The sequence below is a fragment of the Alligator mississippiensis genome, chromosome 7, assembly GCF_030867095.1.
Source record: "Alligator mississippiensis isolate rAllMis1 chromosome 7, rAllMis1, whole genome shotgun sequence".
NCBI lineage: Eukaryota > Metazoa > Chordata > Crocodylia > Alligatoridae > Alligator > Alligator mississippiensis.
In genome coordinates, this window is record NC_081830.1 from 1,494,801 (window position 1) to 1,519,154 (window position 24,354).

A 24,354-nucleotide genomic window follows, 5' to 3' on the forward strand; every position below is an offset into this window, starting at 1 on the left:
CTCGCGGGTTAGCCCCGCCCCGCCCCGGAGCGGGGGGTGGGGGCGGGGACTCCTGGGGTCGGCTCCGCGGCGCGCGGGGCCCGGGGGCCGCTCCCGTATTTCCTCGTGTAGACGCGCAGCTCCCCGGCGGCGTGCGTGGCACGGCGGGAGGGGTGACCCCGGCCGCGCGCGGGAGGACGTGCGGGAGCGGGGGGGGGGGGGGGGTGTGTGGGGGGGGACACGGGACCTTCCTGCCCCCCCCCCCCCCCGCCGCGTGTATGTGGGGGGATGCATGTGGGGAGTGGGGCTGGGTCACGTGCTCACCCCCCCACTTTGTCTGCCCCCCCTTGCAGGAGCCAGGATGGAGGCCACGGAGCCGCCCTTCCCGTGCCCCGAGTGCGGGCGCCACTTCGCGGCGCGCTCGGGGCTGGGCCGGCACCGGCGGGTGCACACGGGCGCCCGGCCCTACCCCTGCCCCCGCTGCGGGCGCCGCTTTCGCCAGAAGGGCCACCTCGCCCGCCACGGCCGCGTCCACCAGGACGTCCACGACGAGGACCGCGCCGGCGACGGGGACGCGCGCGCGCCGGACGCCCCCGGGGACCCGCCGGGCCCCCGCGCCGCCCCCGCCCGCCCCCGCCACGCGTGCGGGGCGTGCGGGAAGAGCTTCACGAAGCGGCACTCGCTGCGCCAGCACCTGCGGGCCCACGCCGGGGAGAAGCCGCACGGCTGCCCCGACTGCCCCAAGCGCTTCCTGGCCAGCTCGGCGCTGGTGCAGCACCGGCGGGTGCACACGGGCGAGACGCCCTACCGCTGCGGGGACTGCGGGCGCGCCTTCAGCCAGCGCTCGGTGCTCACCACCCACCGGCGCCTGCACACCGGGGAGCGCCCCTACCGCTGCGGCGACTGCGGGCGCGGCTTCACGCAGAGCTCGGCGCTCACCCAGCACCGGCGGGCGCACACGGGCGAGTCCCCCTACGCCTGCGGGCAGTGCGGGCGCGGCTTCAGCGGCGCCTCCGCGCTCACCCGGCACCGGCGCACGCACACGGGCGAGCGCCCCTTCCCCTGCCCCCAGTGCCCCAAGGCCTTCAAGCAGAGCTCCACGCTGGCGCAGCATCTGCGCACGCACACCCGCGAGCGCCCCTTCGCCTGCGCCCGCTGCCCCAAGGCCTTCAGCCAGCGAGCGGCGCTGGCCAAGCACCAGCGGGTCCACGCGCGGGACGGCGGCGAGGCGGGCGGGCGGGAGGTGGCCGTGGGCACGCGGTTCTACCGCGACGCCTTTGTGCGGGCCGAGGACGTCGTGGCGCTGCCCCCGGGCACCTGGGAGCTGAAGGGGGAGCCGGGGACGCCCTCGCCTCCCCCGCCGGACATCAAGGAGGAGCCGGCATCGCCCCTGCCTGTCGCCGCCGAGGCCCCGTGGGTCAAGGAGGAGCCGTCGCCGCTGCCCCGCAAGGTGAAAGAGGAGCCGGAGTGACCGCAGCGGGCAGCCTGCTCCCGGGCATCAAGCCTGGCTAAAGTCGTGGAGCCTCAGGCTTTCTCGGCCGTCGTGGCGGTGGTGAGAGCGGCCGTGGCGGTGATGGTGGCAGCAGTGGTGGCCATGACGTGGCGGTAGTGATGGCATCCATGACACGTTGACCAGAGGCGGCTGGGACCGTGACAGCGAGTCCGAGTTGGGGGCCAAGAGGGATGGACCTGTTTCTTGTGGACTGTCCGTAAGGTTTAATTTACGGGCACTTGGCAACAGTAAGTATGCGGACAGCGCAACCCTCCTGCACAGGGTGGAGTAGGCCAAGCGGCAGCTCTGCAGAAAAGGACCTGGGGGGACAGGGGACAAGGAGCTGAACAGGAGCTAGCGTGTGCCCTTGGTGTCAAGAAGGCTAATGGCATCCTGGGCTGCATGGGTAGGAGCGTTGCCAGCAGATGGAGGGCAGCGATTCTTCCCCTCTATGCAGCGCTGGTGAGGCCACATCTGGAGTGCTGTGTCCAGCTGTGGGCCCGCCACTGCAGAAAGGATGTGGATGAATTGGAGAGAGTCCAGCGGAGAGCAACAAAAATGGTTTGGGGGCTGGGGGACATGATTTGTGTGGAGAAGCTGAGGGAACTGGGCTGAATTAGTCTGGAGAAGAGGAGACAGAGGGGGATTGAATAGCAGCCTTCATCTCCCTTCAGGGGGGCTGCAGAGAGGATGGAGCTGGGCTGTTCTCAGTGGGGACAGATGGCAGGACAAGGAGCAATGGGCTCAAGCTGCAGCAAGGGAAGTTGAGGTTGGATATTAGGAAAAACTCTTTCAAGAGGAGGGTAGTAAAACACTGGAAGAGGTCACCCAGGGAGGTGGTGGACTCTCCATCCTTGGAGGTGTTTAAGACCCGGCTAGACAAAGCCTTGGCTGGGATGATGGAGTTGGGGCTGGTCCTGCTTGGAGCAGGGGTTGGACTAGATGTGCCCTCCTGAGGTCCCTTCCACCCTCACGGTCTACGATTCTATGATTTTAATGATGAAAATGGGTCCTTTCCCCCCAAAACTTATTCTTCTCTTACAAATACCTGCCTAGGGCTCAATATGAAGAAATATGGTGCAAGATGAATGTTCTGTTAAGCTTATGAATTGATTTGCTTGTGGCTCGGTACCCTTTAAATATATATATATATATACATATTTAGTTGGTGGTGGTATTTAATCTCAAGCTCTCCCCTTCCCCTAGCCGTAACTTAATTTCTACTATGGCTGTTTAAGTATCTGTTGTGTAATACTTTGATTTTGTTTTCTTATTGGATTTGACTTTGCAGTTGATGTTATTCTTTTTGTTGGTTTATTTTATCGTTATGCTATGAAAAGTTATAAATACTATACTTTCAAGAAGAAGAAAAAAAGAATATCTGCCCCAAGGAGCATCTAGGTAGGACGGTGTCCCCATCAGTGCATTGGGTTTGCTTGGGCCTCGTTGCCTGTTACTGGATGGAATCACATTTGTTCTTGCCTTCTGGTGACTGCTACGAGCACAGCTTAACTTTCATCCCAAGAGCTGATGGCGTCTTCCCCGAGATGGGGCTGAAGTAGAAGGCTCCAAGGCCCATTTCTATTTTCAGTGACTTTAGACTGATGTAAATCAGTGCCGAGGCCGTAACAAAAGCCCTCTGCCAGGAAACAGAAAACACTCCCATAATGGTGGGGACAGAAGGGAATAACAGAGGGTGTAGATGGGTGCAATGGTATAGGTATCACAGGATACCAAGAAAAGCCTTAGGATGCAACTGTTTTATCATCAGTCATAGAAAATGAGGGTGGAAGGGAGCTCAGGAGGTCACATCTAGTCCAACCCCTGCAGGACCAGTCCCAACTACATCATCCCAGCCAGGGCTTTGTGTAGCTGGGTCTTAAACACCTCCAAGGACAGAGTGCACCACCGCTCTGGGTGACCTCTTCCAGTGTTTTACTACTCTCCTAGTGAGGAAGTTTTTCCTAATATCTAACCTCAGCTTCCCTTGCTGTACCTTGAGCCCATTGCTCCTTGTCCTGCCATCTGCCCCCACTGAGAACAGCCCAGCTCCATCCTCCTTGGAGCCACTGTTCAGGGAGTTGAAGGCTGCTCTTAAATCCCTCTGTCTCCTCTTCTCCAGACAAAACAAGCCTGGTTCCTTCAGCCTCTCCTCCCAAGTCATGTCGTGTCCCAGCCCCTGAACCATTTTCATTGTCCTCTGCTGGACTCCCCAACTTGTCCACATCCTTTCTGTAACAGGGGTCCAAAACTGGACACAGGGCTCCAGTGCTGAATAGAGGGGAGGAAACACTTCTCTTCATCTGCTGGCAACGCTCCTACCAACACAGCCCAGGATGCCATTAGGCTTCTTTGCAACAAGGCCAGCTGGCTCCTATTCAGCTTATTGTACATGTGTGTAACCCATGCTCAATAGCGATTGATGCCCCTTTCCTCCAAGAATGCAATTAATCTGGACAAACTCGCAGTTTCCACCGTGTCTGGTGGCAATAAGTCTCACCCTTTAATTCCACCTTGGGTGAAAAAAAAAACTTCCTTTGGTCCATTTGAAAACTTGCAACCTATCTGTTTCATGCTGGGACCCCTAGTTCTTGAATGGTGAGATAGCAAATAATAAATCCCTGTTGATTTTGTCTTTGCCACTCAATATTTTTTCTAAACCGTTCTCATGCGTCCCGTCCCCCCCAATCAAGAATCTCTTCTCTAAGGGATGGGTGCTCGCCCGCGTGCATGCAGCCCATTTTGCAGCACAGGGAACTTTTTTTTGTCCGTGCTGTGCCTGCTGCGGCGTCCCAAACTGCTTTGAGATGCCAAACAGGCACATGCTCGCTCATCTGGATGTGGCCTTCATGGCCGTTCCTTAGTGCACAAAACCTCCTTGATCATCTCAAGAAAAAGGAGCTTGTGCTAGCTCAGCTTGCTGAGCAACTTGTGCATTTTTCCTATATTGAGCATGCCCGTTATCCGACACTTCCTGACTGCCGGGGTCAGGATTTGGTGGTTTCTAGGGATTTCGCAGTTCTAAGGGGTTCCCTCTGTCCAGGTCACCCTGCCTCACCGACATCAGGTGTTTTTGAAGCATGGATGTGTTTAAGACCCTTGACTGGGATGATCTGCTTGGGGCTGGTTCTGCTTTGACGAAGGGGTTGGATTAGATGTGACCTCCTGAGCTCCCTTCCCACCCTCATTTTCTATGATCCAGTTTAGCTTTATCATATTCAACTAAGCCCAACCTTTGGAGATTGACCCTTACTTCAGCATTCAATAAGCAGGTCAGGCAGCAGCAGAGCCCTTATTTGCTCCAGCTGGTGGTTGAGCACCAGGTACATTTTTTTCTGCATACTCCATCGCTCCTTAGTCCAAAGCCCCGTGATCAAAGCCATAGCAAAACTTAACTGGGGGTGGGGGGGATAAATACCCCAGACTGTTTCACCAGCTGTTTCTCTCTTAACAGAGAGTCCTTTATGTCCTATGCTTTTCGTGATTCTGCATCGCTCTTTCAGCGCACAGATGCAGTGGGGGGTCAAAGGGATATTTCCTTCTAAGATGTTCAGAGCAATTGCTGAAACGGTTCCCACCCACTGTTTTTTTTCCCCAAAGTTGGCTGGTTGGGAGGGAAAAGCCTGGTTCTGAATCTAAAAGTCTCTGGGGTAGAAGTGTTAAAGTTTACCACCCATAAGGATGGTAAGTAGGGATGCTAAAAAATTAGCATCCCCAAAAGCTTCTAGAAGGAATTGCGCCTTGTCAGGGACACCTTTAGTTTATCTCTGGGATTTTTAAACAGAACCATGTGTTTTGGGTTAAATGGTGCAACCCCTTTCCCCCCTGGCAGAAAACGTATCTGGAGGATACACATGTTGCTCAGAGCCTCTCTCAGGTCTCACCACTCTCACAAGCAGAGTCCATCAAATCATCCACCACAGTCGTATTTACTTTATTAAGATTGTCATTAAGACTGTCCGGCAATCCCTTCATAAATTTGATAAAAAGGTATTGATAAAGTAGCTCTTTACACACTGTTTGGGCTGCCAAACAGTTATAGCACCACAAAATATATATATATTTTTTTTTATAAAGTGACTTTTGCTAGAGTTGAGAATCACAGGGCACCGTGTCTCCATGATCAAAAACCATATGGGAGGCTCTTAAAGTTTCCTGCGAGGACCCTCGTCATAAAGGACTTGCTGCGTTTGAAAGGCCTTGGTTTGTGTTGTCTACCTCTCTGGGCCCGAGGACAGAGCGCTGCCGCGTCGGGATTGTTTTAGGGGTGTCCCTGCCGGGGGTCACTATGGCATCTAGAATGAGATCTCTCAAGGTCTCAAAGCTGACTTTCCCACATTTGGCCGCATCCAGCGTAATGCCTTTGACCTTCAAGCAGGCCTTTCCTCCTGACAGCTTATACGCGTAGGTTTTCGTGCCTGCAGAAACAAACTCGGTGATGTGTTCATTTGCCGGGATCCTGCTCGTGAGCTCGCCCAAACGATCGCCGAGCGGAGGCTTCCAGTCCCCCTTGCGGCTCACAAATATCACGGAGTCGGTGTCGTGGTACAGGCACCGGTCTCGCAACCTGTCCAGCAGCTCGTACAGCTCTAAGCGTGCATAAGCGGTGGTAAAACTGGCTATAAAGATATTAGTGCTGTCCGAGAGCTTGTAACACTCTTTGGCATGCTTCCACAACACGCAGGCCGTCTCGTCGTCGATGAAGTCACAAGATAAAACGTCGTAGCTGGGAGAAAAAAGGTAGCCAAAGAGTTCACCGGGGTCTCTCACGGTGGTGGTGTTCGGGAGGTCTGTCCTCTGGCCAAATTGCCCCCACAAAGAATTTAGAAACAATTCTGCAATTTGGTGCTTTGCAGGGTTGGGTTTAATATGCTCTTGGCGTAAAGATACGCCTTCTTTTTGGAAGAAATCAGCCACGTATTGGTCTCGTTTGTCTTGGTCGGTACACCAGGCAGGATAGCCTGAGGCTTCCTGTTTCTGTCGGAGGTGCAGATTGATGTACTGTGAGAAAAGTGCGTTAGTCGTCTTGCTGAAATGCCAGACTTCATAGATTTTAGCCACCTTGTACCCCTTCTCGACTGCTTTGTTCAACTCTGGAGTGCACCACGTGCCCACGAGGGCCCTCTCCTCGTCAGTGTGCGCGCACTTTTGCTGGCCTGTTTCCGCACAGACACGGCACAGCGGGAACATAACTGTCCTATTCACCTTGACAGGTAGCACGGGGAAAAAGAGGCCTCGCGGTGGGTACAATTTCACCTTGGCGATTCCAAAATAGCTCGACAGGGGTCCGAAGTCGTTGTCGATGATTTCAGGGTGCCCGACGGGGTATTCCTTCGTTCTGCTTACGAAGGGGTAGAGGTCGGTAAAATTGTAATAGTGTATTTGTTCACCCGGTTTAGTCTTGTAATAGAGACAGATAGCCTCAGCTCTTTCCCCGAAGAGAGCGTCCCTAGGCACCAGAGGAGAAGGCAGCTGGGTTCTGCTTAGGAAATCAGTAAGCTTCCTGTCCGATTGTAACAGAGCCCTCCACTCGTGCTCCCAAACGGTCTGGACAGTAAACCCTGCTCTCTTGAGGTAATCGGTTTTGTACAGTGTCTGGTAATTCAGAAAACCATAGGTTGTCCCCATCAGTGGGTTCCAGTCTTTTTCGTAGTAGCAGATGAGACAGCCACGGAAAAAGCAGCTGTTAAATTCAAAGGCCATCTGTTTCCCATCAATATTGGCATAGCCGTCTAAAAAATAGGGGCCTACCTGAAATTCTCCACCCTGTAAAGCATGCTGGATTGGAATATTTTCTTTCTCCGATATGTACATTAGCCATTGAGTAGAGGGGCTGGACAACCTCTTTCTCTGTCTGTGATAGTTGTCCGGGGGCAGGAGCGCTATGGTCTCGTGTTTCAAAAACATAAACCTGTACGTGGCCATGCAGACAGATGCCAGCGTGATGTACTGGAAGGGGTCTATGCAGCAACTGGTCACGAGTTTACCCGTCTTCTCCATCGTGTCTCCCTGCCGTGTCATCTTCATAATCTCCTTCCTGTAGAGCCGGCAGGCCTCCATCAACATTTTCACATCTTGCTGGCAATAATAGGCCAGTTCCTTCTGCAGGTCAAAGGTCTTATCACGGTTCTCCCGGTACCACTCTAGAAATTCTTCCTTTTCGCAAGGCATCATACTTTCAACTCCGTAGTACCGTGCCTCCGGGAGAGGTCCCACGTAATCCTGGTTTTCTGGCGTGTTAAAACGACGAGGGAAATACCCTCTACATCCTTCAAATCCCATCGCCTGCGGAAGCTTGTTAAGTTTCATTGGCAAGAAGTTTGAAGAGTCTATGAAACGGATACCCAGGCTGGTCACTTCAATACACACGAGTTTACCTTCCTGGGCGATGAGTTTCACACCCTTCCTTTCCTTCGACAGCTGGCTAACTATGAAGTAGTTGTCACGGCCTTTGGTGTTGTGAGCTATGAAGGTGTAGCCCTGGAACCTTTTAGTGATAAAGGCCTTAATAAAGTAAGAGACACACCATTTACCCTTAAATTCCCAATTATCTTCTGCCTTTTTGGCCTCAGTTTCCCAAGGTTTTTCTGGAGCTAGCTTCATTGCAAAAATGTAATTGGGCACATGCATCTCGGTCTCCTGGATACATTCAAAATCATAGCAAATGTACCCAGTGCCTATTTCAGGCGTTGTAATCTTGCGCATAAAGCACCGGTGCTTGTCTGCATCAGAGATCTGCCCATAACACTGCTTGCACTGCCTGTTGTTGCACTCGTGGTCTTTGTCCACATATGACTGACACGCGTAACACCACGTTTTAGAGAGACAGTCAATCTGTTTTTCGGAGGCCAGAGCCGTGTGCCTGTCTATGCACTCTTTGGACCGACAGACCAGTTTACAGGTAGGGCATTTTTCTGCTACGCCCACGTTGTCTGCACACCCGGGGCTCAGACAGAGGCGGCACCAGAACCTGCACTTGTGGCTATGACTATACAACGCGTGGCAAAGATCGCAGTAATTTCTCACACCAAATAACTTTCTCGCATCCTTGACGCCATAATAATGTCCATCGTGCAGCAGAAGGAAGCAGGTATTGGGGTACCTGGGAAAGCTGTATGTTTTAAATAAGCCCCAGCCCTTTTCCTCCTTATGCATTACGATATGAATGTTAACTTGTACAAGGTCTTCAAACAATGCTACTTCGTTGAGCATGACCTTTTTCTGAGCTGGCCACTCCAGTTTTCTGTGCAGCTGGTTTGCACCAGCTAGCAGTACAGCATCTGTGGCTCCTTTGTGTGTTGTGAGAGCCAAAAGACTGCCTGCAAAACACAGATTAGTATCAAAGGTATTCAGGTCGATTAAATACTTCCTTTTTCTAGTGATGAGTTCGGAGTAGGGGATAGAATTTATCACTCTTCGCCCACCGCCGCCTACTCCTCTTACAACAACCGCGACCAGCCAGAACGTCGAATCAAAGCGTATCTCTCTCTGGCTTTGCGACAGGTCTCTGAGCCACTCTACAAACAGGTCAGTGGTCATCTGATTTAAACGAACGGTTCGAGAATATAAGCAGTTCCTCGCGGTCTCTGCCTCAATGCGTACCTGGGCATAGTCGGCAGGCGTGAATTTCGCGTGGAGGTCGGCTATGATTTGTTCTATCCCCTCGCTTATAGCTTTGTATGCCACGTGTAGCGGCACAAGCTCCAGATTTACGAAGCGGAACTCTTCGGTATACCTTGCGGCTCCAAACCTAGCTACGGGCCAGTCCTGCCTTCTCACCCGCACCACACGTACGTCTGGCAAACTAACCCCCACAGCTCCAGGAGGATCAGCTTCCGAGGGACTGTCCAGCTGGTCGTTTAAATCACAGTCTCCATCCCTGCTCTCTAACTCCGCAGGCTCTGGAGGAGGGGAAGCTTTCAAGGGACTCTCCAACGGGTCATTTAAATCATGGTCTCCATCCCTGTTCTCTAACTCCACAGGCTCTGGAGGAGGGGAAGCTTTCAAGGGACTCTCCAATCGGTTTTCTAAAATGCACCTACTACCAGCACCATCTCTAGGGGATTTCTTATGTTTTCTCAACAGGTTTTTAGCCTTCCTCATTCTCATCTTTAGCCAGGCCCTTATTTTTTGCCCTTCAAACCACTTGCTGGTAAGCCTTCCATTTGTATCCCAGGGTTTATCACCTCCTCCCTTCCTATGATGCATTCCACGCAGACCACCTCTTCTTTGTACAAAAGAGGCCCTTTTGCTCTGACAGTAATCATGATCTTTCAAAGCACTCCGTGCACTATTTCTGAAATATATATGCCTGCCAACACCTGCCAAAGACCCGCTCTTTGTGCTTTCAAAATAATCATGGTCTTTCAAGGCAAGATGGGCACCCACACCTCCCAAAGCAATCCTCTTTTGGTGTTCAAAATAGTCATGATCTTTCAAAAGCAGATGAAGATTCTCCTCCTCCTCCTCTGGCTTTTCTATAGTGCGTGTGCAGTCTGTCGTGGGTTTCTTATTCACCAACCTCAATTCACCAGCTTTGGTACTGTGAAGCCTTGTCTTTTTATGGGTGGTTCTCCCAGGGTCTGGTGGTATGTTTTCTTCTGAGCAACCATGAGGTTTTATCTTTTTTTTACCATGCCTTTTTGCTCGGTTCTTCTGGCCTTCTGGTCCTTGGGCATTCTGGTTTTGAAGTGGAACATTTCTGTGGTTTTCTGTAAGTGCTGTTAGAGGCCTCCGTCCCTGTCCCCATCCCTCTGGTGTTTCTAGGAGCTGCTTCTCCGAAGCGCCACTTCCTTCTCTGGGGGTGTTGCGTGAGATCACTTAGGAAATATAAAATGTACATCTCAGCATCAAGAATTCATACTCCACAAATGCATGCCTGAGCGTAACCCCATACATATGCTACAAGTCTGAAAGAGGCCCTACACTTAGTAAATAAAACACACCCACACACAACCTAAGCTAGATGCCAGGCTCCACAGAGACAGACAGCGCATGCTTTAAAAACCCCTTAGCAAAATTAGGCTCCACCAAAATGCAAGAGTCCCCATGCTTTAAAATGTCCTTAGCAAATGCAACCTAACACTGAAAAACAAAAAACTAGGCTTTGCAGAAACGAAACAGTGTTCACTTAAAAAAAAAAGCCCTTAGCAAAATGAAAAACCATGTCCATACAACCCAGCACACACACGATGCATCTACACAAGCGCTTTACTGAACATTAGCCTATTTTAATGCTCATTAAAGTGCCACAAAACATCCTGTGCTCTTTAGTTAATGTGCATTAAATAGGTTAATGCAGATTTTTCTAGTACTTCACAATGGAGGGTGCTTTTACACGAGCTCTGGGAGTGGGGGGCTGTTTTAATTACAGCGGCTCTGGGAGCCACTCTAATTAAGGCACTCAGAGTATCTCGTGCATCAGTGTTTCTATGCTTCAAAATGTTGGCAGAGGCACTTTATCTAAAGCTCATTGAACGAGCTTTAGATAAAGCACCCCGCCGCCATTTCAAAGCGCAGGGACACTAGTACACAAGATGCAGAGGCAGGCTGGAGTGCAGAAATTACCAGGCTCCAACAGACTCAATTAATTGAGTCTGCTCCAACACACTGTTAGTACAGCATGTTGGAGCAGCTTCCAGGCTCGTGTACAGACACTCAGAGGTACCAGATTTAATACACATTACCTAAAGCTCATCAATGAATTTGTAGACGCACCCACCCCACACATACATACTAGAGCTGCCAACTCTCCAGGATTGCCCTGAAGTCTCCAGGAATTAGATACAAATCTTCAGGAGACTGCTGACAGGCACCCACGAAATAAATGAGATAGCAATGATCAAAATAAATATTAAATATTGAATCCTATTTTTACAACAGTTCAGTGGGTTTTTAAAACGTACCGGCCATGTGCATTTGCCTTCCCGATGTAAACTTTAAATCTGTAACTGAGCTATGCAACCACTGGATGCATGTGCACGCACATATGCACGCACACACAGTTTCAAAAGCTTGACTGCAGAAAACCATACCTTTTGTTGCAGGGTTAAGCCACGAGGATATACATTTGTCCCGATTTTCTATTCTGGAAGAAGCGTTTCTGTTTTGGGACAAGCAGTTATAGTCCGCGTTACAACATTGTGCACTTATATGAATGCAACCACAAATAACCCCTCCATTTTTTTACAGAAATATTTACCTTGCTGTGATAAAATTGCTTGTGGCAACTGGGGTTTTCCCGTGAGTTAGGCTCTCTGTAACGAAGACCAAAAATGCAATGAGATAGGGTGCTCAGATAAACAAAAAGGTGTGTGGCATAAGGCTCCCCAGCCTGCTGTCTGCTTGCATGGGTCTCGTGCCCAGGTTCATGCGTCTCAGACAGCCTTTAGGGTAGGGGCTGCTCTCTTTACTCTCCCCCTCCTCAGAATTGTTGCTGCGGTTGTACTGTCTCTGCAGACGTCTGGCATGGTTTGGTGGCAAAGCAAGGACAAAAAGGGTCTTACCGCTGTAGTGTAAGGTGTCTGCATTACTGTGATCTCAGAAAACACGTGTTTGGATTTGGAGGGTTTCTCAACAGCTTTTGGAAAACAGGTAGTCTGGGGCTTTGGCTCTAGGCCCCACCCCTACACCCCCTCCTATTGGTTAAGCGCTGCTCTTGGAGAGGTCCAATGCCTCAAAACCGCACCACCGTTCGGTCGAGAGTGGTGGTGTGAGTTGTTAGAGGGGTCACAACCCCTCGCTACCTGATTGGTCATGCCTGTGCCATGTGCTCTAGGCTTTGACTATAGCATTTTATTACTTCCCCACGGGCAGTCCCTGCCTTCCATGATAGAAACCCCTGCCAAAATACCTCTGGAGAGGAGAATCTGAAGAGTTGAAGTCAGATGTCCTACCTAAACAGTTCTAATCAGTGGAAAAATAAGGGATCGGTTGCCTGTCTCTGCATCATTGAAATTGGAAGGGTGGGTACACACACCTGCCTGGACAACAGATTTAGCTAAGCTGTGTGATGCCACGATCTTGTGGCAGCAGCTCGAGTGTTCAGGTTTCTAGCCCCACTGGGTATTGAGAGCTTCTGAGCTGAGGTGCAGGTGGAAGGGGAGCAGGAATAGTCAAGCCTTACCTGGGGACAAGTCCTCAGATAACGAGCTTTCTCCAGCTGCCTTCTTATCACCAACCCAGAGCTCCATCTCCCCTCGCTGGATGCGGCAAATTAAGTCCGGTGCAGGACCTTGATACCCTGTGTTGGGGAGTGTAGAGAGGGTGGTTATTCCAGCATCCAGTTGGGACTTGGAGAAAGGATCTAGTGGATTCATGTCAATGGGGACTAAAAGGAGGACGCTTAGGAAGGAAGACATTTAGGTGGTTGTGGGAGCTCCATACCCTGTTCTGGGGAGTGTACAGAGAGTGGTTATTACACCACCTGGTGCCTGATTGGGATCTAGAGAAAGGATCCAATGGATCAAGCATTTAATGGGAATTCAAAGGAAAAGGTAAGGCTATTGGGGGGGGGGGTAAAAAGAAGCCATTGCAGGCAGAAACCTTCAACAAACCCTGGCCTCTGTCACCCAAAGAAATGGAACGATGATTGTGTGACATATAAAGCTTCATCTCCTCAAAAAACTCACAGGGATGGTGTTACCAGGGATCTTCAATCATCTGCACCACGGGTCATCAAAATCCTGGTCTGAAGCCTACGCAGTGGGCACTTCTACATGTGCACCAGACTGTGCAGTTGTTACTACAGTCATTTAGTACTTGCTTAAGCAAAGAACTACTGGGCAGCAGCTTGTTGCCTACAGATGTGGACCGAGAGGCTGAAAAATAAAAGCTGGCAGTGGAAAAATGGACATTCCAGCAGCCAAGTCCTAACCACCGGGGGCTGATGAAACAAGGCCATGGTGGCAATGTTCGAAAGATGATGCAGCCGGACTGTTCTCAGTGGTGACAGATGACAGAACAAGGAGCAATGGGCTCAAGTTGCAGCAAGGGAAGTTGAGGTTAGATATTAGGAATAATTTTCTCACTAGGAAGGTAGTAAAGCACTGGAACAGGTTACCCCAAAAGGTGGTGGAAGCTCCATCGTTGGAGGGTTTCAAAACCCAGCCAGACAAAGCTTTGGCAGGGATGATGTAGCTGGAGCTGGTCCTGCTTGGAGCAGGGTGTTGGACTAGATGTGACCTCCTAAAATACCTTCCAACCCTAACTTTCTATGTTTCTATGATATCTCAACTGCTTGCGCACCAGAGCTGAATACTCCCAGGAATTAATGAAGAAGTGGGGCTATGCCGCTGGTTCAACCACCCACAACTGCGGCAGAGCATCAGACTACGCCACACCTGCTGCTTGAAGGTACATGTACAATGACAGATCTTGCAAAGTACAATCAATGAGCCCAAACGTGTGTAGCAAAACAGTCGCACACGGTGGAGAGACATGGGAAGATGACGACTGAGCATCACATGATTTTCGTAGAGACTCTAGCAGAACGAGAAAATGTTATGGGATGGCAAAGTTACCTGTGGTCCGTGACGACAAAGATGCTAGAAAGAAATGTACAACGGCTCCTCGTTGAAAGCACCCGTGGTCCATCACATCTACAAGTGTGACTAGAGAAGCTGAGGGCATGGAAAAGCCATGGGTTGCACCAGTAACCGCTGCTAATGCCTCCAATGGTTATCACCCGACGCAAGTTAAAAAGGAGGAGAAAGGGGATTGAGGGGAGAAACAGATGTCTCCAAACTATCTGGTATGGTGGAGGAGCTGGGGAATCTGTAATCCAAAGCCAGGGAATCCGTACATCTCCATAATCAGGGCCCTCATGGCCTTTCCTGCTTAAAGAGACATGTCCCTGGTATCTCCCCAGCCTGTCTCCTCAAGCAGGGAACCCACAGCTTTCCCCACTTCTACAGCTCCCAGGAGTGTGCTTCCATAAGCAGACAAATCCTGCTTTTCTCAATTTACTGAGATGTGCCCCAGGCGTCCCCAGGGCAAGACTCTAAGAGGAGAAAGCCAGGCAAGTGCTCCAGGGGCCCAACCCTGCCTGGAAAATCATAGGGTTTGCAGAATTAGCTCTCTCAAGTCTCTGGAGCAGCTGGAAAGCACAGGAAGTTCTCCTGCCACCAACCAAACAGATGTCCACTGCAATCAAGCAACAGAAACTATTACCAACACTGTCAGGCCATGGATTTTTGGTGCTTCAAAGGGTATGGAGGTCTTTTTGCTTCACCTTTGTGCCTTCATAAACATTTCTTTTAAAGGCACGTGGAGGGGGAGAGAGGCAACACCTTTTCACCCCTAGAGTACTGAAATGTGCACTGCATGTTGGGATGGTTAAGCATCTGGACCAAATACAACAGAGAAGAGAGGAAGACGGATGGCTGTTGGGGAACAAATGAATGAACTGAAGATGGTATAAACAGGCTAGGATGGCACGGTGGAGATCATCTTGCAAAGAAATGGCTGGGTATGGAAACAACACGGTTAGACCAAGGGGAAGACTCCAGGGAAGGTGTCTGAAACAACCAGTGGAGGACATGAAAATGTGAAGTGGACAGAGTTGTGGGGTGAGAGTGCATTTAAACCACCAGCCAAAACGCATGAGGATATGACTGTCAAGGAACAGGAAGAAGAATGGGATGTTCCTGATCTCACACAGCTCTGGGTGGGGAAACAAGAACCAGAACTTTACCCAGGGAAACAAGGGCTTGGTAATTCCTCAGCATCTGGTCCCGGTACAGCTCCTTGTCTCCAGCTTCCAGCAGCTCCCACTCCTTCTGCGTGAAATACACAGCCACGTCCTCAAATGCCTCCTGGAGCTGTAGTCAAAAGCATTACAGCATCAGCATCTTTGCCTCCAGCCTCCTCAAACCTGAGTCTTCCTCCTGTGCTGACACAGCTGGCTCCAGCAAAGGGCTGGGTGTGGACACAGCTCTACAGAGAGAGCCGTGAGTTTGTCTGCTCCAGCTCACATCATCCACTGAGTGGGTGCAGCTATTCCCTTCATTAGTAAGTGCTGTGCTATAAAGAGGCACTGCCATCGTAACAACACCAGCAGAGACTGCAGTCCAGGCTCTCACATATCTTCCCTCCCAACCCCCAACTCTCACCGGGCTTTGCCCTGGCTCCACACTCGCACCCCACTGCCACCTCTACCTCGTTCACGGCTGTGTCATCTCGCTGTTGTGGGCACCTGCCCTGCTCCTCATGCACTTGGTCCAGCTCAGGCGTCAGGAGTCCCTTCTCCCCTGATTTTCCTGGGGATGGCCTCAGCAGCTCCAGGTTTACAGGCCCATCCTCAGCAGGCTGCTCCTCAGCTGTGCTCAGGGTCCCTGCACCTGCTGGGAGAGGAAGAGCATCCACAGGTTGGAGTCACTGGAACCTCCATCAGTGTATAGATACTGCTCATACAAAGGCTTTGCTAAAGCCCCGGCCAGAGTAGGCCTGATCAGTGAACCTGCCCGATGCCCAAACTCCTTGCAGAAGCAAAACCTGGCATGTGGGCAGTGGTGACGCTTAGGAGGTGCACAGGGGTGCACGTGCACCCCGAGAGCCAGCGTTCCCTGTTTAGGTGACAGTTGGGGGGGCAGGTAGGAGCACTGGTGTCCCCCCTGCAAGCACCAGTTGGGAAGTGGGGGCACCAGAAGAAGCGCCGCTGGCACAGGACGGCTCAAGATAGTCAAGGTAGTGTTCCAATGTAACAAGTGATTTGTTTTGACCTCTGTATAAAAGGTGAATTAGACATGAAGGGAACATTTAATTGATCTTGAAGAGCTTCCATGGTGTTGTACCAATTCCTCATCAAGGGCACACCTGCATTAAAGCCTTGTCTCTAGTCATTCTTGAAAACAAGTTTGGTGTTGGCATCTCCTGGCAGTGACTGTTTGCCAGCACTGCAGTCCCCAAGACTTTGGCCCATGCCACGTGTTCACATTCAAGCTGGGTAGAAACCAGCTATAAAGTTGTCAGAGCTGGAAAATGCATAACTTCGTAGCTGGTCGGCTCTTTCTGTAGCTGGATGGCCATTTTTATGGCGTGAGAATTGCTTTGCGCATGGGGCCGGTCGAAATTTATGGCGCGATTAGGCAGTGAATTGTGTGATAACTACTATGCATGTGTGGGGTATACTTTTATTGTGCAACAGACCAGTGAATTGCGCAATCTATGTAACGTGTGGCAGGAGCCTTCAACACCGATGACGCATCAATGACACCGGTTAGCCCTAATGCCACCGGCAAAGGCACAGCCCTGCTACTCTCCCGTGCTGGCGTCGCCCTCCGGGCCTCAGTGTATGGGAGGGGAGAGATGAAAGAGTCACAGGTCTTCCGACGCCCCTGCTATATGTTATGTGCGTTACGTGAATCACACAATAATTTTAGGTCAGCAAACTAAAACCAGCCACAAGAGCAAAGAAATGGGCATGCTGTGAACTGCGCAATAAAATTAGACCAGCCATCCATGCAATGTCATTATCGTGTGACACAAATGACCACCTAGCTATCCAGAGAGCGAAGCAGATACAAAGTTAGTGCTTGAAAATGCGTAACTCCTCCATAGCCAGTTTCCTTTCGGTGTGTAGCAGGGCCCTTCTTGTAGACCTCCACGGCCATGAAGCTGGAAGTGAGGCCTGGTGACTCTGCCCTTGCTAGGAGCACAGACATCGCTCCCTGCGGGCGATGCAACGGGGACCCTGGCGCTGCTTCGGGAGGCACAGGAGGGAACCAACAGGGACGTTTGCTGCCTCCGGAGCACGCGCACTCTCAACACCCCACTGGTTCCTCAACGCCAGGCTTCGAAACAACACGTCAAAGCTAAAGGATCTCCCGCCGGGTGCTGCTGTTGTGCTCAGGGGCAGGGATCGAGGTGCCGTCACCCCACAGACTTGCAGCGATGGACCCCACCTCATTCCAGGGGCCGAACACCCACGTACCACAGGCCCCTGGCACGTTACCTGGCTCCTGCCGGGGCGCGGACTTGTCTGTGGGGACAGGAGGCAGCTCCTCCTGGGGCCCTGGGGTTTTACCCCATCCTGCTTCCTCTAGGGGCGCGTGCTCAGGACGGGACCGTGCCGGCTCCTGCCAGGTGCAGACAGTTTCCGGCCGTGCTCCTGGTCCTTCCACGTCCGCGTCTTGGAGCGGCCTGTGCCCCGCGACCTGGGGACGAGACAACCGCGTTGCTGGGAGAGACGGGGCCAGGAAGGGACGTCCCCAGATGCACGGAGACGGGGCGACCGGGGTAAGAGGATCTCACCTCGGGCTCCTCGTCCGGCACCAGCCCCAGGCAAAACGCCTCGGCCACGTCCACCGCCTCGGCGCACGTCTCCACGTCGTGCCCCCACGCCCAGCTCTGCATCTCCCGGGGCAGGACGGCCAGGAACTGCTCCAGCACCACCAGCTCCAGCATCTGCTCCTTGCTGCGGCGCTGGGGCTCCAGCCAGCCCCGGCACAGCTCCCGCAGGCGGCTGCACACCTCCCGCGGCCCCGCCGCCTCCTGGTAGCGGAAGACACGGAAGCGCCAGCGCCACCGCTCCGAGGCCGTCAGCTCGTCGCCCGCGGGCCGCTCCGGCACCCAGGGGCTCGGGGGCCCCGGCTGGGCCGCCATCGTGCGGGGTGGGCACAGCACACGGGTTATCTCCCAAAAAAGCCCCCAGGCCCAATGCTGCCCATCCCCCACCTACACACACACACACACACACACACACACACACACACACACACACACACACACACACACACAGGTGGCCCCTACACCTACACACACACACAGGTGGCCCCTACACCTACACACAGAGAGAGAGAGAGCAGTGCCCCCCACGTGCCCCGCACGCCTGACCCACAGTCAGCAGCCGGAAGTACCAGAGCCCCTTCCTGTATTGCCACTTCCGGCGCGCCCGGGCCCTTTGTCTCCCACCGCTTCCTGCCCGACCAGCCCCTTCCTGTCCCGCCTCTTCCGGCCGGGTTGGCCCCTTCCTGTCCCGCCTCTTCCGGCACCGCTGGGCCCTTCTTGTCCCTCAGCAGTTGCATGGCTTCCCCTGCAGCGGCAGCGCAGACACTGATGTGTGCGCTCCCTTCTCCGGCCTGAGCAGAGCAGCGCAGCCTCCCAGGGAGCGGCCTGCGCGCCTGGACTTGGTTGCAGCCAGCAACCAGCTTCCTGCGCAGTGGAGAGAGGGAACAGCCAAGCGCCAGAGGAGCCTCGCGTGCGGGGAAGGAGAGAGACGCGGGGAGCCACGAGGGCACCGCCGGCAGCGGGGAGGAGCTGTGTATAGGCGGAGAGCGTGGTGAAAGCTTTACGGGCCCAAAGGAGCTCGGTGCGCAGGGGGAAGCACAGGAGGGAGATGGCTGCCTCTGCCCTGAGCGCGGAAGGAGCGTCACCCGCCCGCGCCGCCAGCGTCTGTCCCCGCGCGGGAGCAGCTGCAGCGCTGCGCCGAACGCGGGAAGGGCTTTATTCGTCTGTCCCGCCTCCCGGCCCGCCAACGCGCACGTGGGGGAGAAGCCATTTCGCTGCGCCCAGCGTGGAGAGAAATGTAGACCACTGTGCCGCTTCCGAGTCCACCGGCGCATCCACGCGGGGGAGAGGCCGTTTCTCTGCAACGAGCGTGGGAAGAGCGTTAGTGTGTCATCCAACGTCCAAGTCCACCAGCGTGTGTGTGCACACGGGGGAGACGCCATTTCTTTGCACTGAGTGGGAAAAGCTTTACTGCATCATCCAGCCTCCAAAAAACAGTAGCGCATCCACGCTGGGGAGAGGCCGTTTCTCTGCAACGAGTGTGGGAAGGGCTTTAGTGCATCATCCAGCCTCCGAAGACACCAGCGTGTGTGTGCGTGCGCACACGGGGGATTGGCCACTTTTCTGCAATGAGTGTGGGAAGAGCTTTAGTGACTTATCCCACCTCTGAGTCCACCAGCGTGTGGACGTAGGCGAGAGGCCATATTGCATCTGTGCTGAACGCGGGAGAAGTTTTAAACAGCTGTCCCACGTCCAAGTGCACCAGCGCATTCACACTAGGGAGGCACCGTACCACGGCTCCCAGTGTGGGAAGAGCCTCAGCCCTAGCTCTAAGCTCACCAGGCACCAGGAAACGCTTAGACCAGACCCTCACCGCTGACATGGGTCTCTGCCAGCCCTTCCCTTCCCCTCCATCTGTTCCATGAAGTGAAGTAAATGTAAGACGGATGTAGCACCTGGCTTGATATGCTCTCCCCATTTCACAGTTGTCAGGCATTGGTTTCACATGACAGTGGGGATGGGCATTTCTTTCCAGCAGTCTGCGAAACAGCCCGTGGTTGGGGTTGCAAGCTGCACCAGGGATATGGGAGACTAGTGTGCTTCGGGAGCTGTGGTTGTTGTGGGCATCGCCCGAGGTGAGGAGAGAAGAGGGTCCTTTTACTCTTTTGTTAGGGTTCCTTGACATGACTGTTGTGGTTGCTGAGATGAGCGGGAGGAGAAAGGTGAGGTTTTGGGGGAGAGGGGTGAAAGTCGCAGCCCCTCTGCAGGAGAGGCGAGGTGAGGTGAGGTGGTGGGAGCTGGGCGGCCCATGAATGTAAGTGGGGCAGGGGTTGTAAAGGTTTCCGGTATTGCGATGGGGGTGGGTTAGTGGAAGGGTTTCCTTGCTGTTCTTGAGTGTTTGAGAAATCCTCTTGTTTGCTGCTTTGATGGTAGCTGCCACAAGCCCTCTGCGTGCGGCAGGATGTGAAGTCATCCATAAATACCTACGTGGGGGCACCCTGTCCTGGGCATGGGGTTGCTCTGAAAACAGCTTTCCCAGTTCTCCGGGTGCAGAGACGATGGCAGCCTCCTGGTGCTGGCACGGCTCACCTGCAGCACCTCTTCAGTGACATGGGCTGAAGCAGACGGGCACCCTCCTGCTTTAGCAGAGCTGAGTCCACACCAGGCACTTTGCTGGACCAGCTGTTGGCTGCAGGGTGGGATGTTTCATTTCCCTATGGTCAAATCACGCTGGGAAATCCCAAATGTCTCCAGCACCTGCTCCACTCCACTGGGCTTTGCCTGTAATCCCCTGAGCATAACCTCCCGCTGTCCCAGCATCCTGGAGCCCCAAAAGCCTCATAATGTTTTGGGTGATTTAGGAGGTTTGTGCACGTATCACTTGGGGGTGGTGGGCGTGGGTTCCCCTATAGAGAGCCAGGGTCTTGAAGGGTTACGTGTCTAAGGAGGCTCATGGGGAATGGCTGTGATATGGAAACCGGGGAAAGCTGTGCCTCCTTCACCACGTTTGACATTTTTCTTTTGGAGGCGTTTCCCAGGATGTGCTGCTAAGCCTTTCCGAAGCTTTTTTTTGCCCTCTGCAGAATAACGTGCCTTTCCTTGGGGGCTTCCTGGGCACGCACTTCCTGTGAGCACAGCTTCGTTCTTTTTCTAGGCCTGGAAATTGTACCCTGCAAGAGATATGGTGAATAGAGCCAGGGCAATTTTAAATCTCATTTCTCCCAGGTGGTTTCCTAGGCATTTACAATCTTTGGGGCAGAGATGTGAATTTTTCTGGAAAATTTTCCAATGCCCTAAATCAGATCACACTACTTAACATGGTTATTTGACTTTTCTGTTTAGTAAATGAAACCAAACAGTTTCCCCATGCTAATTTTATACCCGAATAGCCACAAGTATTTGAACTGAACTATTTGATTAGAGGGGTAACAATGAACTGCAGCACACTTCATGTGGTTTAAATGTTGCTTTCAAACAAATTCAGAGCTTTATGTGGGCAGGAATTTATTTGTATTGGAATACTTGTAAAAATGTAAAGACGATACACAATAGCATGTACTTCCCTTCTATTGTTTGTTTAAATTTAAGAAAAAAACCCCAGAATATGCTCACGGAGCAAAGGAGGGAGGCTGGGCATGACAGGCCAGATCTACATGTGTCTTAAACTGTGGAGCAGACTAATTAGGAGGCATCCTGCTTTTCCATTTCCTGCAGACAAATGCAAATTTTCCCCTTTAAAGGATGGAAAACATGGGTTTTCCCCTTTGAAGTAGGGAAACCACAGGGTTCACCTTTTCTAAATAGCTCTCTGCAAGCTGGCAGAAGTGCAGCCTGCAAGGAGCTGCTTGCAAAAGGGATACAAAACCCTAATCCTTGTCTGGAGGGGGAGAGGGTGGTGGTGGGGCCTGAGAATTAGAGACCAGCCAGGCCTGGTTCAGACTTGCTTTGCCTCCTGCAGCCTTTGGGGTAGGTAGGGGCTGGGGGCAGCTGGGGGGCTTCTCTGGCAAGGTTGGGAAGGGCAGGGGCCTGCAGGTTGACTGAGAGGGCTTAGCAGGGCTGGGGGTGGGCCCTGTGGGTTGGGTGCAGGTGACACTGCCGTGGCTGGGGTGGGGGCCAGCTTGCAGAGAGACCCAGCAGGGCAGGGGGTGCAGGTGACATTGCCAGGCCTGGGGGAGGTGGAGAAGGGCTGGCAGGGTGCAGGGTAGGGGTGTACGGGTGGGCAGCTTGGGCCACATGGGGTGAGGTGGGAAACTGCAGCCCTCCAGGATCCAAAAGCCCTGCTCAGGGCTCCTGAGCCAGGCAATCAGTAGGGACAGGGTCAATTTTCAGATCCCAGGCCTTAATTTTGCCAGCTCACTGCACCCAGCCAAGCCAAGCCAATAGGAATGGTGCACGAGCACTGCGTGGGCGAGGGTGGATTGGAGGAAGCAGGTCTGGGAGGCTGCTGGTTTTCATTCTTTCTCCCCAAAGGGGCTGGGGAGAAGTGCATGGTGGGAGACTGCTGCTGTTTTATTTTTTTTTCTTGTTCTTCCCCCAAGGCCGAGGGAGAAAGCCAGGAGCACCTGAGTGGCTGCTGTTACCGACTCCCAGCTGGAGCAGAGAGCAGCGGGATGGACACCCAAGGAAGCTTTGAACTGTCCTGCACTGGAGCAGTTCAACAAGAGGTTGGTCGGGGTTGTGCCAGTGCTCCTACTGAGACAGTCTGGGAGGGCCTGGCTGCAGGGTCTTGCCCCTCTGGCTCAGAGTCAGACCGATGCTGCATTGGGGTCAGGAGTGAATTTGCCCCTGGTCAGGTTGGTACAGACTGGGGGGAGTATGTCTTTCTCTGCAGCGGTAGCATGGCTCTGCCTGGGATCTTGCAGCAGCTGCTGAGGGGCTGCACTGGGGCAAGCCTTGCAGGCAGTGCCAGTGGGCACCCGGCAGCCTTGTGTTGCCCCCACTCCCATGTTCCAAGGCTCCAGTAGGGCTTGTTGCAATTTGCTCTACAGTGAGAAGGTTTCTCACCTTTTCTGCTTGGAACTGGGAAGTCCTTTTCCCCTCCCCCCTAACCATACTGGAACTGGGAAGTCCTCCCCCTCCCCCCTAACCATATTGCAGTGCTTGCTTGCGTTATTTCATGGAAAGCACTTGACTCCGTGCTTTCTATGGGAGGGGAAAAGAAAGTAAACGTGAATTCACTCTGTCCCTGCATACAGGGCCTCATGTCTTGAGGCATCTCCTATTTTACTCCAGGCTCTGGACATCGCATCCTATTCTAGGAAAGATGCCAAAGAACGCAAGGTTCACCCCTTCAGACTGTGTCGCTGCGTTTGGCAAGGATACATTTCACACCGACAGGACTGCTGTTCTGTACTGAGTGCAGCAGGGCTATGGATCACACTCGAAAGTAGGTGATGGCGGAGCACATTGGAAGTGCTAAGCACAAACAATGAGAAGGGACTAAGAGAAGATGCTGAAACAGCAGGGCCATCAACATCAGTAAAGAAACGGTGCACTGGGACTGCAGCATTTGAGTGCAGTACAGTTGCCAAAGTCCACTGTGACACCCTCGTCGTGGATTTTGTTCGAATGCGTTTAAGCACTGACTTGCCTCTGCATAAAATGGATTTATCTGTTTGTCGGGGATTTTTTGAGCAAGCACGTGAAGGGAGGTGGTGCCATTCCCAAATCAGACGAGTGTTCCCACTTACCACCTTCCCCAAAAATAGGGCTGCCCACCCAAGACCCCATTCAGCCTCCCAGGCTCCTGGGAGATGCCCTGCACAGGGAGGGGCAGCAGGGACCCCCACCTACCTCCAATCACCATACAGCCACTGCAGCCTCCCAAAAGTGGGCATCCCCTCCCACAATGCAATGCACACCCCCAGCAGCAATCCTGCCCAGATCCCCTGCATGCCAGGGGACAGCAGGGAATACTCCTGCTCCCTGACAGCTGCATAGCCACTGTGCCCCCTGAAATGGGGAGCCCCCTCAAGACCCCATGCAGCCCCCCAGATCCCTGGCAGGCTCCCCAATATCCCCTGCATGTGGGGGGGCAGTGGGGAACACCCCACCAATCACTGTACTGCCACTGCACCTCCCCAAAATAGGCACCCCCCCCCCAAGACCCTGTGCAGCCCCTCAGACTCCCAGGATCCAGGGGGAATCCAGGAACCCCCATAGCTGTATGGATAGAGATGTTTCTGTGTGTGACATTCATTGTATGCCAGTGCCCTAATAGATTGACTTATTTGGCTCATTAATACCTAATTAAGGGTCTGATCGGAGTCTGAGTGGCGCAGTACTTGTGCTTTGATTGTATCTGCAGAAACTCCCTTTATGGGTGTTGTGACTTAACCTGCAAAGGTAATTTGGGGGAGATTTTTTCCACCTAGAATCTCTGTATTTTTAATATTTTTTATGTCCTGGTAACGTACTGCTTTTAAATAATTTGTGGGTAGAGAACGAGGTACAGCCGGTGACGGGGAGGTGGGACACACATCGTGGCAGTGCATGGACCACTGTGCTCCAGGTAGGCAAGGGCGGGGGAGGTTTGTGGGTTGTTCACAAACCATAGGTGTTCACTCTCCCCTGCCAGTCAGCCGCCTGAAGGGTTCATCTGCTCTAGGATCCTGGGGCAGGAGCTAGTGGCCACTTCCTGGCCGTGGCTTGGGGTA

At 53.0% G+C, this 24,354-nt stretch overlaps 2 protein-coding genes across 3 annotated transcripts; one reads left to right on the forward strand and one right to left on the reverse strand.

The window, feature by feature from the left end:
• The first annotated feature begins 239 nt into the window (after positions 1 to 239).
• Positions 240 to 23,314, forward strand: LOC106737968 (zinc finger protein 239-like). The gene is made up of 3 exons (XM_059731503.1): positions 240 to 1,719; positions 22,237 to 22,362; positions 22,894 to 23,314. Exon 1 carries the CDS (start codon positions 272 to 274, stop codon positions 1,448 to 1,450), a length of 1,179 nt encoding a protein of 392 aa, XP_059587486.1. The 5' UTR covers positions 240 to 271; the 3' UTR covers positions 1,451 to 1,719; positions 22,237 to 22,362; positions 22,894 to 23,314.
• LOC106737847 (uncharacterized) lies at positions 5,390 to 18,354 on the reverse strand. Of its 2 annotated transcripts, none has more exons than XM_019484715.2 (8): positions 17,723 to 18,354; positions 17,424 to 17,625; positions 15,629 to 15,810; positions 15,165 to 15,291; positions 12,597 to 12,713; positions 11,673 to 11,727; positions 11,506 to 11,573; positions 5,390 to 10,290 (listed from the first exon to the last, which is right to left on the reverse strand). In XM_019484715.2, exons 1-8 carry the CDS (start codon positions 18,071 to 18,073, stop codon positions 5,642 to 5,644), a joined length of 5,751 nt encoding a protein of 1,916 aa, XP_019340260.2. In that variant the 5' UTR covers positions 18,074 to 18,354; the 3' UTR covers positions 5,390 to 5,641. The 2 variants fall into 2 exon arrangements, with proteins under 2 accessions (XP_019340260.2, XP_019340259.2); XM_019484714.2 differs by having other exon boundaries at positions 15,629 to 15,813.
• Positions 23,315 to 24,354: the final 1,040 nt, after the last annotated feature.